Source organism: Leptosomus discolor, chromosome 3, assembly GCF_034619465.1.
Source record: "Leptosomus discolor isolate bLepDis1 chromosome 3, bLepDis1.hap2, whole genome shotgun sequence".
NCBI lineage: Eukaryota > Metazoa > Chordata > Aves > Leptosomiformes > Leptosomidae > Leptosomus > Leptosomus discolor.
Genome location: NC_141393.1, coordinates 75,182,617 through 75,197,130, shown reverse-complemented (window position 1 = coordinate 75,197,130; position 14,514 = coordinate 75,182,617). Strand labels below are relative to the sequence as shown.

Below are 14,514 nucleotides of genomic sequence, written 5' to 3'. Positions count from 1 at the left end.
GCCGCCTCAGGCGGGAACTGCGAGCGGGCGGGCGGCCGGGCCTCGCCCCGCGCCTCTCCACGGGCAGCGGCCCGAAGAGACAGGGGCCGCTCGTCGCCCTCCGCTCCGCCAGGCCTGTACGCGGGGAGGCGGATTTCTCGGCCAAAGCCGCCCCTCCGAGCGGAAAGCCTCGACGCTGCGGCGGGAAACCGCCACCCTGCAGCAGCTGGCGGCCTCCCGGGGAGGTCCGCCCCGGGGCTGGAGCGCCCAGCAAAACATCTATTTACATCTTTTATCGTGGGGGGGATGTGCTCTCATCCCCTTCAATAGGCCAGCATCCCATGAGCACCCGAACGTCCACCTGCGATATTTATCCCTGCCTGTGCCAGCCTCCCTCGGCGTAATTACGAGGTGATTGGCGGCGGGGGGGGGGGTGTCTGTGCGTGTATCCCTAATCTTTAAAGAGAAACAAAAATCCTGCTGCTTCTTCGAGGTTCTGCGTGTCTCGGTGCAGCTCCTGTGCCTGCAGACGTGTTCGTCCCTCTCCGTGGGGGAAACTCAGGCTTGTGCCCTGTGAAAGAGCCCTGCTGGGGTGAGCGAGGTGGAGAATACAGAAAGAGAAAATCGATGCCTTTTGCAGGATTTCATTAAGTACTTCCCGCACTGGGGCAAGATGGGTCTCTGAAAGGGCAGGCAGCTGTTCGGGTGCATGGCGAAAGTAGGAAGGAAACCTCCCGCTTCCCTGTGACTTGTCCTGCGCAGTGCATGGGGTGTGCCGCCGGCCTGAGGGAGGGAGGGAGTTTTCAGAAAATACTAGAAATTCATACACCAATATCTGCCTTAAACTTGAGTCTTGGCTAATGCTTTAAATTTTGCAGGATGTGGCCTAGACAGAGTACAGGTAGCTAACAGCGGGTCAGCGATGTTGTTTACTCAACAGCTAGGAAATGTATGTAAGTGTGCTCACAAACTGGCAATCCAGGCTTCCCCCCCGCCCCCCGCGGTATTTCGGGTTATTAATGTGGTTTTATTCTGCCCTGTTTGAGCGTCCTTTGTTTTCAGGTTTTGAAAATCAATAGCGAGTAGCTTTTCTTTGTATTCATTTTGGTTTATGAGTAGTAGAAATAGGGAGCTGTCTACACAATTTTACGATTGTTTTTCTTCTGTTGTAACAGCGAAGCACTAATAACAATGTGTGCAAGTAAAGCAGCTTGAGAGTTGCTATTTCAGAGTTTGGATTGCAAACAGGCTTTAAATAAGTGTTCTAATATTACCGATCATTACTTTCATAGGAAATTTATTTAAAAGTATATCTAACACTTGGTCAGCTATTTTTGTAGGATTTTTTTCCTCAACAAGATTTATAGCCCTGTGTAACCTGATTTGGTGATCCACAGAAACGATGTTTGTACAGGGAATAATTCCCGTTAAACCCATTTGACTAGTCTCGTAAATTCATTTTTACTTTTTAATTAAGTTTTTGCTTTTAAAAAAGAAAATACACTGTAATTGAAATAAGGGTATGAATACCTTGTGCAAGAAAAAAAGATAGGTTGGAGGCTCTTTGTTTTATAACCCAGTTGTTCTTTTTGGCTGTTGAGTCCTTGTTTAACCTTGAACTCTCATGTAGAACCTATGTCTCAATTGGCCAGTCTATAAACTGTGCATAGTATTTTTTATCTCAGAGAGATACTGTAATATTAATTGAAGTCTTTCACTTCCTGGCTTAAAAATGCTACAGATTCTAGTATCCTGTAAGTTTCTACTTGTAATTCATTATGACATTTTAAGACCAAAAAAAAAAAGTATAGGGAAGAACAGTAGTAAAGTTACAGTATACGGTAAAATTAAATGCATAACATTGTGAATTCACACCATTTCCTAATAGTTTGGGAGACTTCACCCCAAAATGTACCACTGTAAGTGAAACCTTCGGAATGATCAGGTATTTCATTCTCCATTATCAAACAATAATATCGCAGAACTGTCTTTTTTGACTGTTCCATATTGGGTGGTGAAATTGGATTGGAGATCCAATGTTTTGAAGATTGGCAACGTGGAAGAGATGGAAAGCACTCATAGCAGTTTTAAGCTGGACAATCTGCTTTGACTCCAGGGTGTCTGATCTTCTTGCAAGAAAAACATTTTGAAAAATTCTTCTGATTATTCCCCATTACATCAAATAAATTTTTTGTATTCTTCTCTCACTGCAAAAAAAAAAAAAAAAATCTTTTATTTAGTCTGTCTAAAGTTTTTGCTGTGGTACATCTACTTAATGGCCACAAGGAATCATAGAATAATTTATGTTGGAAGGGATGTTTAGAGGTTATTTAGTGCATTCCCTGCTCAAAGGAGGTCCAGATTGATGAGGTTCCTCAAAAGCTTCAGTTCAAAGGTATTTTTCACATTACAATCTGTAATTTCAAACTGAATATTCAAGTTGTTTTCAGTTCAATATGCCCACAAGTTAAGCTGGTTATTTTGAGAGAAGCCTGGTTTGTACCATACAGAGAGCAACAAATTATATGACTATACTGGAATAAAAGCATCTCACAGTAGAAAGCCATGAATCAAGAAATCCTAAACTGCTGAAACTTACTTTACCCTTCGGTTACTGGGATGAGAAAGACACCTGCATGCAATTCCTGCGCTTCCCCTTCAAGTCGCAGTGGATGTAATCAAATGGGATGGCAGCAAAAGGAACGTAATGCAGCGCTACTGCCAGAAGACCCTAGTCCCCACTGATACTTGACAGGAAAATACCCGCAGCAGTACTGCTTGATCTGTAATTCCAGAGCTACAGCCGTTCCTCCCAGGCCAGATTCGGAGGGTGTTTAGTGACTAAGTTCTAGTACCTTTCTCCTCAGCTTCAACTAACAGATTAGGCCTGTTTGACAAAATTCAGAATTAATCTGTGTGAATGACGAGTGAGGTGAGGCTCTTATATACACATCACCATACTCTTACTTTTTTATAACTATATACAGTTCCTTGCAGTCTGCAAGTGGAAAATCACCTCCTTGTTCATTTTTTTTTTCCTTTGGCTTTATTGTGTATAAAGACCAGCTGGGATGCCTGAGGGAAGAAAATCTAATTTGAAGCAATTGGATTTATAGGTTGCAGCTATATCGAAGGTTTCAGCATCGCCACCAAAGAGGGACTGCGTAAGAAGTACAAAATGTCATCTAACACAGAGGAAAAAACCTGAGGTTGGGAACACATTAACTCAGTATTCCAACAGGAAAAGATAAAGGCATGGTAACACAATTTGGGCAGTACAAATTATAACAGAAATACAGGCTGTCTTGAAGCGATTATACAAGACAGATTATGGAAGTGCTCAAAGACTCAAGGGTGCCCTAAACAGCAACAAAAATCCCACTCAGCTTCAAAGAAAAGCTGCTTCACTGCTATACGGACACTTTCTTGCAATTAATTTTGTGATTAGTTCTTTCATTTCATATGAGGTAGTTAAACGAATATTTACTGCATCAAGACGGTAGCGTCCTGTGATAAGTAGTGAAGGTTTTGTGAACGTCCTTGGAAGACAGCCAAGATGGGAAGAGGAGGCTGGTGAAGTTCTTCCTACAAAAGGGGAGTGAAGAGCCTAGATAGCAGGATGGGCAGTTTAGAGAGACCGTTAACTGTCAGGGCCCCGATAAGAACGCTTTTCTGCTAAAGTACGAGCTCTAAGGGATGTCGAAGGGACAGAGTAACAAAGATGAATTACTGTTTCTCAGGTTCTCAATGTGTGATAAAGAGTGAAGATGTTCTAATGTTGCTTCCAGCAGTGTTTATCTCCTCATTTTAAAATTCAAAATCTAAATTAAAGTAGCACACATGTAGAGACGCTATTTCCGTGGATGCTTCCATACCAACTTCTCCCTGCACCGTTTCCTGACACGCTGAGCAATGTGGAGCCCTTCTCTGTGTGCACAACTGAATGCATTTTGTCCCACTATGCCCAGTTTGCAGTCATTTTGGTGGGCTTTCAGTTACTTTTTTGCAGTATTGGCAATTTTTCTAAACCGTGCATTCAGTCTCCCTTTTGTACTTCAGGTTAAAGTTTGACACCGAAGTACGTAACTTTTGGCAAAAGCAGAAAACCCATGTAATTCAAAACCTGTTGGAGACCTTTGAATGAGTTAAATGTATATAATAAATTAACCGGAAAATTCAAGTTCAATTCATCTGTTTCATACATTTGAAGCAAAACTGGAGGATTTTATCTTTTCTGTTTCCTGTTAGCAGTTAAATGTAGACAGTGACTTTCTTGAGTCCAGCTGTTTGTTTTCAAATGCGTTACCCTAATTCTGATTGTTCTGCGTCCGTATGTAGCACACCCAGTTTCAGAGAGCTGTTCTGCTGGCATTTAGCACTTGGTGCGCGACAAGGCTCCCAGCAGCTGGTCAGCCATTGCCAGGTTCCGGCCAGGAGCGGGCCTCGTAACCAGCGCTAGTTTCCAGGGAGCCGGCTGTGCTGTGTCCCGGCCGCGCAGCCATCAAGACGCGCTGCTTCCCCTCGGATCCCTGCACGCCGAGCAACTCTGCCGTTCCTTCTTAGCGCCGCCGGTAACGCGCAGCAGCAGGCTGCCGGTGCCCGCTCCTCTGCTCCGGCTGCGCCCTGACCTCATTACCGGCCACCGGCGGGACCCCTCTCCAAGTCTGCTACGCCGCTGGCTCAGCACCTCGTGTTAGGGAGGCAGCAGCTGTCCCGCGGGGCCCCCTCGGGTCCCCGGCCGGCATCGCCCCGCCTGGAGGGCCCGCGGCCTGGCCGTCAGGCTCGGGGGTAGCCCCGCGGCTGAGGCAAACCTCGGGCCACGGACAACGCGACTCCCGGCGGCTCGGGGCGGGTGCGAGCTGGCGGCGGGGCGGCTCCCGCCTCCCCGTCTCCGCGCGGCGGCCGCCCAGGGGAGGGGGAGGAGGAGGAACCGCGCTGCCTGACCGCGGGAAGGGGCCGGGGCGCCCCCTCCCGCCGCGGCCCGCCCTCCCCCCGCCGTGCGCCGCCACGCTCCCCCGCGGGGATTGGCCGGCTCGGCCCCGGAAGGCGAAGCCGTCACTTCCGCAGAGGCCGCCATCTTGTCGGCAGTTGGCGGAGGCAGCGCCCGGCCCGGCAGCCCGCGCTCTGGTGTGGCGCGGCCGCTCGTCCGCTTTGCAGGCCGCGCGCCGCCGCCCCGCTCCGGGCCCCGAGTCGCCATGGCCAACAACAGCCCCGCCATCGGCGCCGGGAACTGCCAGGGGCAGCAGGCGGCCCAGCACCAGCCTGGCGCCGTCCCGCCGGCCCAGCAGCAGCTGCAGAGCGGAGCCCCCAAGCCGGCCGCCTCAGGCAAGCAGGGCAACGTGCTGCCGCTGTGGGGGAACGAGAAGACCATGAACCTGAACCCCATGATCCTCACGAACATCCTCTCGTCGCCCTACTTCAAGGTGCAGCTCTATGAGCTCAAGACTTACCATGAGGTGGTGGACGAGATCTACTTCAAGGTGAGGCTACGGGCCGCGCCGCGGCCGCCGCGGGGCTGTGCTGGCGCCCGTCCCCAGCCTCCCCTGTGGCGGGGCTTCTGGAGGGGGAAGGCTTTGATCGCGGCCTGCGGGTTCTCCCGCCTCCCTTCCTGCCCCGCATTTTGCGCGAAGGGATGGGAGCAAGTCTGGCTTTTTATTGCTTAATTGGGGGAATCCGTGGTGCTGCCTTCCCTCTCACAACAGAAGCGTGTTTCGCGTCGGATTTGGAATTACGGAGTTGTAAGTTAGTTTTGGAGCGGGCCGCGTGAGCGAGGGCAGTGGGGGTGAAATGGCCGCCGAAGGACCGCGTTCTCAGTCGGAGAGAGTGGGGAGGGGACCCCGTCTGCATGCCACTTGTAGAGACAAGCACTCCCCGCAGCCTGGGGGTTGCCGACACGCCGTATAACTGCACCAGAGGTGTGGTGCTGGCTGTAGGTGGTTTCAACAGGAGTCTGCATGTGGCCGCCTCCCTCAGTCAGAGGTTAAGATCCCCCCCTCCCACTCAAAAATAAGTTCATTTTAGTGCTTCTCTTGGCGTTAGGTAGGATGTGCTGGGGAGATAACTGAACTGTATCAGTGCACCCATGTCTCAGTTCTTGTTTTGTTAGCAGGATTGAATCAGTTTTGCAGCGAGGCTTCCATCAAGCCAGTCTCCCAGGTAGAGGTATGCATAATTAATGCTCATCAACACAGCCACGTTCTTTGTTCTGATAATGAGAGCAAAACTTAGGTAATTCAGGCTGCTGTCTTCAGTTAGCTGTACTTCGGTGGTTATCGAGATATTTTTCTCAGGTGGATTGATTCTGCTTCATAACGTTACTGTGTCAGTTAGCAGGTTTCAATATACTTTGAAATTAGGAAAAAAAAAAGGGTAGCCTTTTTGTCTCATTTAACCAGAGCAAGTCAAGTTACTTAGAGCACTATAATTTGAAAAACAACTCCACGGAAGTATTTTGTGATTTTTGGCATTGTTTGTGCTTATTTATGAAGATAGTGCAACTGTTTTTTCTCTTAATGACAGTACTTCTCTGCTTGTGCTCTGTCATTTGGAGCAGACTACTTAGTTCTCATAATACTTAGAGGAACGTAGATTGTTGACAAAGCTTCTCTTTGGTTAATTTACCACTTGCTGAATATGAGAGAGAAATAATTCATTCTGACTATCAGAATGTAAAGCAGCAAAGTTTATTCTTGCAAGTGATAATAAGATACAAAAAGTATTTTCAGAAAATTTGAGAGCTTACAGTATTTTACATGGACCTTTTCAGATGTAGAAAAAATACTTAATGTGATTCATCTTCGCATTGGTAGAGATCAACTGCAGTAGGTCAAACAATTTGTTTGTCTCAGTGTTTCGTTCCATACATAGCTTAAATTGGGGAAGAATTTTGACATACCATTAAGTACCCGCTTATTAATCCAATAAATAAATTTTGTTTACTGAATTTCACAGTTACTCTGACTCAAAACTGCATTCAAAAAGAGAAACCTCAGCCCTTACTTACTCATGAGTAATAGATGTGGGGGAGAAGATAACCTGATGGTTAAGGTACTTCACTGATACTCAGAAGATCTGAATTCTGTTGGTATTTTAAGATTCCTGAAAATTTGCTATCTTTTTTTTTTTTTTTGAATGAGTTCAATATCCACCAGGTGTATTTTTGAGTGTATTTGTCTTTTTTGGAGGGGGAACCGAAGTAAGTTTAAAAAAATTTAAGAATGCTGGATTCTGGGGAAAGATAATCTTAAGTCACAGAAGCAGCTAGTGATAGGAACCATCTTTGAAGATACGGATTCTGCCTAGATATCTGAATTAATTCACTTGTAGTTCTGGTCTCGGGTTTCAGTTCTGTATCTGCAAAGTAGATTACTTCCTCTTTCTTTATCCCTGATCCCTGATCTTAGCACCATGGGCATGTCTTCCACTTCATTTAGTATGTAGACTTCCAACAAGTTAAGCGGATGCAGCAGGCTTTGTAGGATCAAAACTTTTAAGTACTCTTTTCTGAAATGAGTATTGTTTTCAGGGCTTCGGGATTTTTTTTAAATTGATGGCTGTCAAAACCAGCACGTTTATATTGCTTATGGCCAATAAGCCTAATTATAATTAAAGACTACTATTGTGATAGTGTCATACTTGATCCTTTGACTGAAAAATACTTCTCACTTCCTGTGAGAGGCAAAGCCGTGGATAATCAGAAGGCCGTGCAATGTTATTTACATAGTGTTTGTGAACTTCTTACATGATGCTGATGATACAGGAGGTCATAGTGGATTTTGAATTCTACGGTATTGGCATCTCTCACCTTTCCTGTTTGGATAAAGCAGCAACTGTATCAAAAGCAACCTCAGCTGTTAGTATCTCTCTGACACCATGTGATTGTGTGCATAATCAGTTTTGTTTCATGCATTGTTAAAGAATTTTAATTTGTGAACTACTCTACAACTTGGCCACAAACTCTTATCCCCGATCCGGCGTAACACTGTTGTATCCCTTTTGCTTATTTTTTTAAAGTTGATGTGTTTAGGAAATACACTTGTTTATTGAGCCAGATGTTGCTTCTCCTAACTTCACAATTTCAAATGTAGGTTAGGCGGTTTTGTGGTTCTTAATTTGTTTATGGCTCCTATTGTCAAATGTAAGGAAAGGCGTACGTTAGCTGTGCTTACGTGCTCATCTCTAAATGCATCTCAGAAGATTTGAATTAGGCGAGCTTTATTCACGAGTACTTAGGAAACATTTTATCTAAGAGCATCACTGCAATCTGCAAGAAAAAGCACTGGCTTTTTAGATTGAAATCCTACACTTCATAGACATCTTTCTTTTGACCTGATTGTAGGTGATATTCAAAAGAATTCTCTAGCTAAGCTCACTGCGTAAATGAGATTTATGAATATGAGACGAGATTTTGACTTCTGTAGCTGTGTGAGCAGGTATCACTAACCTTGTTAAGAGACAGTTTAAATAAAGGTAATTGTTTAGTCACCACAGAAAATAGTGATGGTGGCGTTTAGTCATAAAGTGTCTGAAAGTATGTGGGGTATAGAATAAGTATGGCTGCTTGTTTTGGGGTTGGTGTTTTTTACTTCATCCGTGATTTTGGTTATAATTTTGCCAAATGCATTGCTGTAATGACAAAGCAGACTCAATTTTGAGTTTGGTAGGAGAAGACAAGTTATTCAAGATTGATTTAGGATAGCCATTGTTTAAATTAGATTTGTATAGGCAGCTAATCATTATGGAGATGATAATTTTCTTTCCTTCTTTCTTTCCTCCCCCTACCCTACCCTTTCAGGTTACACATGTTGAACCGTGGGAAAAGGGGAGCAGAAAAACAGCAGGCCAGACAGGGATGTGTGGAGGGGTAAGTAGAAGTACGTGCTGCCTTAAATTTTTCTGTCTGGTAAATAAATTTCCCAAGCATACCTAAAACTTGCTTGTATGTTGGCTCAGTCCCTGTATGTAAAAGTATTTATTACAGAGTTGATATATTCCCCTTGCTTCCAGAGCTGTGGATGCAAGTAGTGTTACTTTTGCCACGTAGCTGTTTGTAGATTCAGATTTTATCCTGTACTAGTTCTCTTCTCCTTTTGAAGATTTGGGATAACGTCTTTGTGACTTCCTGCATTGTCACTTAACTTTCTTTCTAAAGGTGCGTGGTGTTGGAACTGGAGGAATTGTGTCTACTGCCTTTTGTCTGCTCTACAAATTATTTACACTGAAACTCACGCGTAAGCAAGTGATGGGCCTTATAACTCATACAGACTCTCCATATATTAGGGCTCTTGGATTTATGTATATTAGGTAAGTATCAATATGATCAACTAATGGCTAACTTAATATACAGAAAGCTGTATTAAAATTTTACATTCTTCTTGTACTTAAAGGTACACACAACCACCTACAGATCTATGGGACTGGTTTGAATCCTTTCTTGATGATGAAGAGGTATGTCGGCGAGGGTAATAATTTGTTTTCTTTTGTTTCTTTTCATGTTACTACTTTAGGCTTAAACATTGTTCGATAAGGTTTGCTGTAGCTTGAATGTTGCAATGTTATGTTCCTGTCATTTAATTAATTAGCGCAGGAAGCAGGTCTGAGCTGGGACCCGGGTCATTTTTCTTAGATTTCAAAGATTTAACAGAGTTTTCCATTGGTTAGGATGTTACTGTGTCAAATATTGCTGAGCCATGTGAAGCAGGTTTATTAAATCAGAATGCAGACAGCAGGCTGTGTGAGTGCATCTTCTGTGCAGTTTTTAGAAAAAGAATTCTTTTAAAGCAAGGTGTACTGAGTCCTGAGAGTGCTCAACCTGCATTTTGCGTTTATTACTGGGACAGGGGGAGTTGGTGCTTGCATAGAAGAGTGGGAAGTATGCAGTAGAAACCAACATTCACCTTGGAAAAAATCTACCAAAAATCTCTGTGGTCATTATTCATGTCCTGGAATAACTAAACCCGGGATTTCTTCAGAGGAGAAACAAACAGCCTCACAACTGCCTAAGGCGGCATTGTTTGTAGTCACTTCAGTGTCTTTGCTAACGGGGCGAAGGAAGAAGCCTGAGTTACCAACTGAAGAAGTTCCATAAAGAGGCTGCATTATTGTGCTGTCAGATGGGAGAATACCTTTGGTACCACAGTCCTGATTTACTGTCTGGAGAAACAGTAGGAGCTGGTGGGTGAGGTTTCTTGGTCTATGAAGTTGAACGTACAGTCTGCTGCATACTGTTACAACTTGTATGTATTAAGCAGGTTTTAAATTACACCCTAGATTTAAGAATGGAAAGGCAAGGATCACTTGGCCTCTTTAGTGTGACAGTAGGCATCTACTTTGAGAAATTTCAAATGTTGTAGTTACAAATGATGTCCAAGTACTTGTATTAAAAATAGCGTTAATTATACCTGTATTTGACTGCAATGCAGTGTATTTATTTTAAACAGCCTCTTTCATGCTAAGTATCAAAAACACTGTGCAAAGGAGACAGCTGTTATTTCAGGTAAACCTGTGTTACTGTGTGTTTGTAACAAAACCCAAATTTGAATCTTGATTGCATTGCTGTGATCTCCTCCTTCTCCCCCAGGTGGTGCTAGTTAATGTGAACCCTTCTCTGCAGCGTTGCGTTGTAATGTATGAGGAGGCCTGGGGTGGCTTCATTTTCAGGGTCTCACAAACAACTTGATTCCCAGGACAATAAAGTGATCACAAGTGCAATTCATTGTGCAGGTTCATTATTCAAAGCACCTCTTTTAGTTTATACATTTCAGTTCTTGCAGATGCTGGTTATCAGCGTATATTTGTGTATTGTTTAACCTCTCCCAGTATATTTTTGGAATTAGTGTTTCTTTCCCAGCTGCTTTCAGCAGTATTCTGTTATGTAGGAAAAAGTGCTTGGGGCTGCTTGTCTTAAGTTTCTTACCAGTCCTGGTCAAGCTTAATAGGATGAAGCAAGTTTATGTATATATGGAATTATTTAAACCTACAGGATTTTTTTTTCCCTCCAGTTCTTAAATGTATAGAAGCAGTTCGTCTTTTATCATGCTGCTGTGAAAAACTTCCCAGGATACACAGTTACTTTTCAAAATGCTTCTTGTGTTTATTTTGTTTAACTGTACGTACTCTCCGGGTGCTACGTTTAACTCCTTTTTTTCTTCTTTAGATCTCTGCAGCGATTATATTTGGAAAAACTGTATATCTGAACACTTAAATGTGTGTGAGTGCAAGCAGTTTTACATTTAGATTTTCTCTTCCTGTTTAGATAACAAATCTCACTTTCCTTGTGTGCTTGCACTATAGGTTTGGGACTGACAATAGCTGACTAACATGTCCTGAGCTGTGAGAGGGCATAGCAAGAAGGCCTTCATGCGGTAATGACCCTTTTCAGAGACAATGGTCATCATGGATTATGCGTTTCCAATTATTTGTTCATTTATTTATTTTTTTACATATTTCTAAATTAGAAACCTCACTGCTTCATGGCAGTTGGTTTGCTATTGCTTCCAATTCTGTTAGGATGCCATTTTGTACTAGAGGTTTTTCTATGATCATTCTTAGATAGGCGATGATGTAGTTCTTAAATGATTTAGGCCACAGGGTTGGGTATGATGGTACGCAGTTGTACATCCACAAAATGGAGTGTTAAATGTAGTTTGAGAGGACTTCTCAACTTTGTGGCTTTTAAATAAAATACAAGTTCATACCGTATAACCAGACTGTGTAAGGGGATTTCGCATTAATCTCTTCATCGACAGTCCCTTACCATCCAGATGGCTGCAGGATTAGTTTGTGCCTGCATGCATAGATATTAAGTCCCATTCCCCGTCTGTAACATACTGCCAAATCCAAAGGGTGCAGAATTTGAATTTTTCTAAGGAAATGTATTAGAATATGAGACAAGTAAACTTTCATAATCATGAGACTTCAAGAGGGCAGTAATGTAGCAGCATTTTTTTTTTTTAAATGGTAAAGAGTATTTTTGACCATCAGGATATTTTTTGCTTGTATTTTGTAGGACCTGGATGTGAAGGCAGGCGGGGGTTGCGTTATGACCATCGGGGAGATGCTTCGTTCCTTCCTCACTAAGCTTGAATGGTTTTCCACGTTGTTTCCAAGAATTCCCGTGCCAGTCCAGAAAACCATTGACCAGCAAATCAAAAGCAGACCTAGAAAAATCAAGAAAGATGGCAAGGAGGGAATGGAGGAAATAGATCGGCATGTGGAACGTAGACGTTCAAGGTCATATACACGTTGTTTTGAAAATGAATGTTAAAAGTTCATTCTTGAACCACTTATTACCAGAAACGTGTCATCTTTTTGCTGAGATAGCTTTTAAGGCTACAGGCAAAACAGTTTATGGGTGCTAATGGATTAAAATAATCAGGTGATATTTGGTATTTAAGGTTAAATCTAGACTGTATGTAAAGTGTAAATTGGAAGGTAAAGAGGGTCCCCTAACTTTAAAAGGTTGTGTTTCATATTGAGTATCTTTTATTTCAAAAGGTCTCCAAGACGATCCATCAGTCCCAGGAGATCTCCCAGAAGATCCAGAAGCAGAAGTCATCATCGGGAAGGCCATGGATCATCTAGTTTTGATAGAGAACTAGAAAGAGAAAGAGAACGGCAGAGGTTAGAGCGTGAAGCTAAGGAGCGAGAAAAAGAAAGGCGGAGATCTCGAAGTACCGATCGCACGCTAGAACGGAGGCGAAGCAGAAGCAGGGATAGATACAGAAGCCGTAGTCGAAGTCGTGACAGGAAAGGAGATAGAAGAGACAGGGACAGGGAGCGAGAGAAGGAAAATGAGCGGAGCCGGAAAAAAGAGAGAGATTATGATAAGGAAAGAGGTAGTGAGAGGGAAAAAGATCGATCTAGAGAAAGATCAAAAGAGAGGAAAAGTAAGGGCGATACAGAAGAGAGAAGACACAAGGATGACAAAGATGACAAGAAACACCGGGATGACAAGAGGGATTCCAAAAAGGAAAGAAAACATAGCCGAAGTCGAAGCCGGGAAAGGAAGCATAGGAGTAGGAGCCGAAGTAAGAACACAGGTAAGCGCAGCAGAAGCAGGAGCAAAGAGAAATCGAGTAAGCATAAAAATGAAAGTAAAGAGAAGTCAAATAAACGAAGTAGAAGCAGAAGCAGAGGCAGAACAGATAGTGTTGAGAAGTCCAGAAAACGAGACCAGAGTCCCAGCAAAGAAAAATCCAGAAAGCGTAGCAGAAGCAAAGAACGTTCCCACAGACACGATCACAGCGACAGCAAGGACCATTCGGACAAACACGATCGCCGAAGGAGCCAAAGTACGGAACGAGAGAGCCAAGAAAAGCAGCATAAAAACAAAGATGAGACTGTGTGAACTCTTTCAGAAGTGGATCACATTGAATCCTATAAATGTTTGATTAAATCCTGCTTATTTTTTCTTAAAGTTGAGATTGTGCAGTAGTTGATGAGCACTCTTCTCCAACCTCCCTCTAGGCTGCAGATCGTCATTTCCTATTTTGGGTAGGGAAGTGCCTTTGTAAACCCATTCAATGCATTGACGGTTTCGAACCATTTGTTTAGTTTAATTCGTAATGCAGAGATTGTACTTGCATTTTTATTGTTCAGATGTTTCTGAAATGTACAGTCTGTACATATGTCCTGAAAATGTTTTAATTCCTTTGGCATGGTTGCCATGTTGGTTAAATTTGTATGAGGCAATAAACTGCCACTAATTCTACTTTCATTTTGTAGACGTGGAATTATGGTTTGTATCCTGAAGTTAGCGTGGCTGTGCTTTACATAACGGTATGGCTTTTAGGGATGCATCTGGAATGTGTGTTACAGCCGAGACATTTATGTGCAGACAGCGTGCATCGAGGGCTGCAGAGTCAGAACGAACGTTTATGTCCACCGTGGCGGCTGTTTTTCGAAAGCTTTTAAAACGTACAATGTTGTTGGTCACCACTGGTGTTCAGCTGAGAGTGGACTTTCAAGGAGATAGTGGTTTTGGTGCGAAGATTTAGATTATGTTGGGGCTTGTTTAGTAATCCTTTAGCCAGGCTACCTCAAGTGGACACTGTAAAGGTTGACGGATGAGTGCCGTAGCCATCTATGCGTTCTATTTGTTTGAAAAAAAATCCATGTAAGCTTCCATTTTTTTGAAAAAGAATTTATCCATTTGTGGTATTTTAATGTTTTTAACCAGCAGCTGCACTCTGTCATTTATGATAATCCTGGGCTAATAAAGGCATTTAAGATGGGAAGAGGGAGGTAGGAAGAAGAAAATTACTACAAAGGATTTAAGTTTCAAGCTTCCAAAGCATTTTTATAAGTGTAAACATTTAAAATAAGAATTACCTGATAGTGTCCTTTTTTAAGTCATATTTTCTACAAATAGCAAGGATTGCAGTTTGTGCTGAACATTACATCTGGCAGATTTTTTTTTTAAACAGGTGGTTAGAAGCAAAAACCAAAATGCATTATAGAAAAAAAATCATATCATTGAAGTCCAAGTCTATTTGATAAGATAATTCTCATGACTTGTATACTAAGTGAGGAGAA

The 14,514-nt window shown here is 43.2% G+C and overlaps 1 protein-coding gene across 2 annotated transcripts; it reads left to right on the top strand.

The window, feature by feature from the left end:
* The first annotated feature begins 5,174 nt into the window (after positions 1-5,174).
* On the top strand, positions 5,175-13,696 carry PRPF38B (pre-mRNA processing factor 38B). Of its 2 annotated transcripts, none has more exons than XM_009955049.2 (6): positions 5,175-5,459; positions 8,774-8,842; positions 9,131-9,282; positions 9,366-9,426; positions 11,987-12,210; positions 12,475-13,696. In XM_009955049.2, exons 1-6 carry the CDS (start codon positions 5,175-5,177, stop codon positions 13,325-13,327), a joined length of 1,644 nt encoding a protein of 547 aa, XP_009953351.2. In that variant the 3' UTR covers positions 13,328-13,696. The 2 variants fall into 2 exon arrangements, with proteins under 2 accessions (XP_009953351.2, XP_086319615.1); XM_086463489.1 differs by lacking the exon at positions 5,175-5,459 and adding an exon at positions 7,008-7,026.
* Positions 13,697-14,514: the final 818 nt, after the last annotated feature.

What these genes read in the sequence shown, in the direction of transcription:
- PRPF38B (XM_009955049.2), top strand. Translation starts at nt 5,175, where the DNA reads ATGGCCAACAACAGCCCCGCCATCGGCGCCGGGAACTGCCAGGGGCAG. An exon ending in CTTGGATTTATGTATATTAG is followed by an intron (nt 9,283 to 9,365) that starts GTAAGTATCAAT and finishes TTGTACTTAAAG; the next exon opens with GTACACACAACCACCTACAG. An exon ending in CCTTTCTTGATGATGAAGAG is followed by an intron (nt 9,427 to 11,986) that starts GTATGTCGGCGA and finishes TGTATTTTGTAG; the next exon opens with GACCTGGATGTGAAGGCAGG.